This window comes from Olea europaea, chromosome 17 (genome assembly GCF_002742605.1).
Source record: "Olea europaea var. sylvestris chromosome 17, O_europaea_v1, whole genome shotgun sequence".
Lineage (NCBI taxonomy): Eukaryota > Viridiplantae > Streptophyta > Magnoliopsida > Lamiales > Oleaceae > Olea > Olea europaea.
This window is the reverse complement of record NC_036253.1, coordinates 11,113,573-11,117,671: the sequence shown is the minus strand read 5'-3', so window position 1 is coordinate 11,117,671 and position 4,099 is coordinate 11,113,573. Positions and strand designations below refer to the sequence as shown.

The 4,099-nt window shown below is 33.4% G+C and overlaps 1 protein-coding gene across 4 annotated transcripts; it reads left to right on the top strand.

Moving 5' to 3' along the window:
• The first annotated feature begins 367 nt into the window (after positions 1-367).
• LOC111366311 lies at positions 368-3,869 on the top strand. Of its 4 annotated transcripts, none has more exons than XR_002697631.1 (3): positions 368-511; positions 1,379-1,439; positions 2,518-2,837. XR_002697631.1 is itself a non-coding variant. In XM_022987046.1 (3 exons), the coding sequence occupies exons 1-3, from the start codon at positions 454-456 to the stop codon at positions 3,371-3,373; spliced, it is 348 nt and encodes a 115-aa protein (XP_022842814.1). In that variant the 5' UTR covers positions 368-453; the 3' UTR covers positions 3,374-3,869. The 4 variants fall into 4 exon arrangements, 1 of the variants encoding a protein (XP_022842814.1); XR_002697632.1 differs by having other exon boundaries at positions 1,344-1,439; XM_022987046.1 differs by lacking the exon at positions 2,518-2,837 and adding an exon at positions 3,180-3,869 and having other exon boundaries at positions 1,344-1,439.
• Positions 3,870-4,099: the final 230 nt, after the last annotated feature.

Sequence of the window (4,099 nt, the reverse complement as noted above, 5' to 3'; positions counted from 1 at the left end):
GTTGAAGTAAAAGTATTTTTTGGTGTTCGTTTTACATGAAAATTGTCAATTTCAGGGATATCCTCTTTTACAATTATTCCTAAAATTTGTTTCCATCGCCAACAATTAAAAAAACAAAAGACAAAAAGCAAAAAAAATAAAAAAATAAAAAAAAAGGTGGAAAACCAAAAACCACCTATCCCCTAGGAAAATAAAAGGTGGAAAATCACGCTTTAAAGTGTTGTACCTAGAAATTCACGGAAAATCAATTCCCTGAAAAATTTTGTCAATCAAATAGACAAAATGTGGAAGTTGGAATTCAAATTTCAAGTTCCATAAAAAATTTCGTGCAATCAAACGGGTCTTAATGGTTTGGAGATATTTTCTATATAGTTTCTTTCTTTTTTTAGTTATAATTTTCAGCTTTTTGACAGTGGAGTTTCGAAAAAGCTTTTCAAGTGTACTGGAGGAGTAATGGCATCAGAAGCAGTCAATCTTTTAAGAAGCTTTTATGAGCAAGGAAATCCCAATGGTATGAATATTCATTATAGTTTGTGATCCCTGCAATTTAACATATTCTATAGTTACAGATTTCTGCTTCAATTGGGAAGAAAATCGTACCACAATACGGAAAATTCGATGCAAGAGTCCCCTTAGAGAATCACTTAGGTGTTCCTTTAGTAATCATTTGCGAAGGCATTCCTTTAGATGGATGATCTAGAACCTTATTTTTTACTGGAGAGATTATTTATTCTTCTAGAGAACAATTACATGCAACTTGAGTTCTATATTGACTCTTATATCTCCAATCTTCTTACATATCACCTCGATCAGCTTCTGTTTCAATGTTGGGATACTTGAGGGTGAATAAAATTGAATCCAAGCAACCCATCTTATTTATCAATCAATAACATGTCATCTGAAATGTATGTATCCTGTTCAATTTGCCTTCTTAATATTAACGAACACGTTTAAATAGCCAAGAACCATATTAAACGCCCAACATCATCAATAATGTTGGTGCAATTTTTATAAATTGTTGCCGATATGTGGAGTTCTGTCTTCCTCCAGTCCAATGAAGTTACGGATCTTAACATTATAGTATCATTCTAGGTGGTTTTTCCTTAATTTAGGATGTCTGTTCAAACTAAAATCTTCCTTTGTTGCATACAAATATCAAAGAAAATTCATATCCACTCACATGCTGTATCTGTATCTGGTGTTAGCTACAGTGTCCTTGTACATTTCTGCAGTTTTACGTTTTTCGAGGATAGTAACTCCAACAGTCACATGTTTGTATACTGTCAATTCTAATTTTTTATACAATAAAATTTATTCTTCATTCTATTTATTCATTTTGCTAGCTGGTACAGTGATTACTGTCTTTAAATTAATTCAGCCCCAAAGCCTTACAGGAAGCCAATGCAAGGGGTCTAAATGGTTCAGTAACAGTTGCAGAGGTACACACTGGCAAATATTTATTGTAACATAGAGCAATATTATTTTGGCTTTTTTGATCTGCTATCTGTCTCAAAGAGAGAAATTCATATTGTCTATTCTTTATACACATAACTATGCACATCAGCACCTGGGGGACAAGTGAAACAGTGGATTTTCGTTTTTACTAACACTTTGATGTGAACACTGGGAGTCTGTAGTGTCTTATATGATTGCATTTGATATCTGATCGTAATATGCTTGGTTAATGCTTAATCTAATTCCATAAATTGTCTGCGTTAAGAAATAAAAAGTGAAATGCTATATTATATCTGGTCTGTAGAAATTAGTTAACTGTATTTCCCATAATGCCATGAGCTTTTGGCTTTAGATATTCAAGTTTTCAAGGTTGGAACGAAGAAATTATTTTGTGATACTTGAGATCTATTAGGATACAAATCCAGGAAGATTAATTGATTTACAGATGAATGGAAAAAGATTGGCTGGTCTGTCGTAAATCTAATGTGCTGGTAGGAAGAAATTAAAATCCTTATCTGGAAATTGATTAATGCTCAATCGCAGACCCATTGTTTAAATTCAAATAGATAAATTTTAATACCCAATTTTTTAATTATTTAGACGCACTTATTTTATTGTGCTATATTTTGCACCATTAATAACGTCGTGGCATGACTTATAGAAAGCATTTAATAAAAATATTGTTATTGTTCGACCAAAAGGATGATTAGATACCTTCCTCTCTAAGAGCAATCTCCAAATTTTAGCAAGACAATATGAGTTAGGAATAATAAAAAGATTGTTATTGTTCGACCAAAAGGATGATTAGATACCTTCCTCTCTAAGAGCAATCTCTAAATTTTAGCCAAACAGTTTGAGTTAGGAATATGTTAGTGTATCTCATATGGCTTGTGATCTTTGCGAGATTTCTATGCCTTCAAACTTCCCATTTCCCCATCTGGACACTGATGCAAATAAAATTTTGTGTCAGAATCCACCTAATTGATTCACACCTACGTCTGCTTCTTGTTCTCAAGTCCTTAAATTTGACATGCTTATCTGATCAAAGCTTCTGATGTTCAGGTTCTGTAATGGAGAATGCAACCTGTTTACACAGCTATTGATTTGGCACTAAATGATCAAATTACAGTGCCCTTGGCAGTCAAAATTTGTCTTAGAAAAGATTACTTGTTTTAGTTTGAGAAACTGAATGAGAATCTTGGATCAGATGCTATGGAGGCAGCATACATTTGAATTCTTTTGATTTCTCAGATTGTAATATACTGTTTATACTTCACTTCTCTTGAATCATCCACACAAAAATTGATGGAGCATTTGAGTAACGTGAATCGACTGCAACATCTACATACTTTCAAGAAAAGTAACTTTTAAGCATAATTACATGTGTCGTATTTTATACTTTTCTCTTTTATGTTGTATTGTGAGTTGTACACACGTTTCAAAAATTTTCCATTGAACTCCTTTCTAATCTCACATGAGGTGGGTCCAAGTTGATCACGAGTTCGGACACCAACAGTTTTCAAGTTTGATTGCTAAAAATGTTGAATTTGTCAATCATTCTCCTTCTGAAGTGCCTAGCAGTTGGTTACAATGCTATTTCTGCATATGCACTAGGAATATGGTCAATGTATTCTGGCTTCCATTTCAATAATGAGTTCAATGCTATCATTTCCATCTATTCGATAGTGAGTCTAAATATTACCATTCATATTTCCCCCCAAAAGATGAACATATTGCAGGGCCCCTCTTTTTGAAGTTCAAACTGATGACTGGGAATGCTTCTGTGGTGTTCTTTGGTGCCCAGCTTATGCTGATTGTGCTGTACCCCAGGTATTCTACTCATAAGTTTCCTTTTAACAAATTTTCTAAATCATTTTCTCACAAAATATCCAGCTACTGCATATATATGAAGAAATAGATATGCCTAGCTACTTTTACAAAAAAGGGGATTCCTGAAAAATGGGATAAGGAATGACAAATATGAAAATAAGAGATTCTGTTCGTAAAATTTGTGAAAAATGTCGCCTAATCCTTAGGCGGGGGCACATTATAGTAATTTGTTCCAACCTGAGACATAAACTAAGACAAGGATAATCAGACTCACTAAAGAACTTGATTTAACGAGAGCTATGTAAAAAGTAGGTCCGATTATGCCTATTCTTAATCCTAAATGGAATGGAACGACGTAGGGATCCATATGTAAACATAGTATCTATTTAGATATTAATCATGAATCAGTTGCTGTATCTGATCCATGTTGTGTGAGTTTCAGTTTAGTTTGCAAATCTAAGAAGAATGACATGTTCATGTAGGAGTTTCTCTATCTTCTGAAACTCCAAATAATATTTTGAGATGTCTAACTAATTTGGGTTTTCAGACATATTTTCAGCTAATTGTTTCATGAGAGGGTACTATCTGACTTCTCCTAATGTTTATTATATTTATTCGAGGAAATTGGATAGTCGAAAGAGAATTGGTTCACAAGAACTCTGACTTCAGTGAGAAAAATAGCAAACTATGGATACTCTATCTATTCGAGGGGGGAAATGAGAGATATTTTGTTTCACCACAGAAAATTATTTGATTCTTTTCTTTTAAAGAATTTCCATGATACATCAGAACGAACCTATTTCCTCCGCTGGGT

What these genes read in the sequence shown, in the direction of transcription:
- LOC111366311 (XM_022987046.1), top strand. Translation starts at nt 454, where the DNA reads ATGGCATCAGAAGCAGTCAATCTTTTAAGAAGCTTTTATGAGCAAGGA. An exon ending in TGAGCAAGGAAATCCCAATG is followed by an intron (nt 512 to 1,343) that starts GTATGAATATTC and finishes TCATTTTGCTAG; the next exon opens with CTGGTACAGTGATTACTGTC. An exon ending in GTTCAGTAACAGTTGCAGAG is followed by an intron (nt 1,440 to 3,179) that starts GTACACACTGGC and finishes TCCCCCCAAAAG; the next exon opens with ATGAACATATTGCAGGGCCC.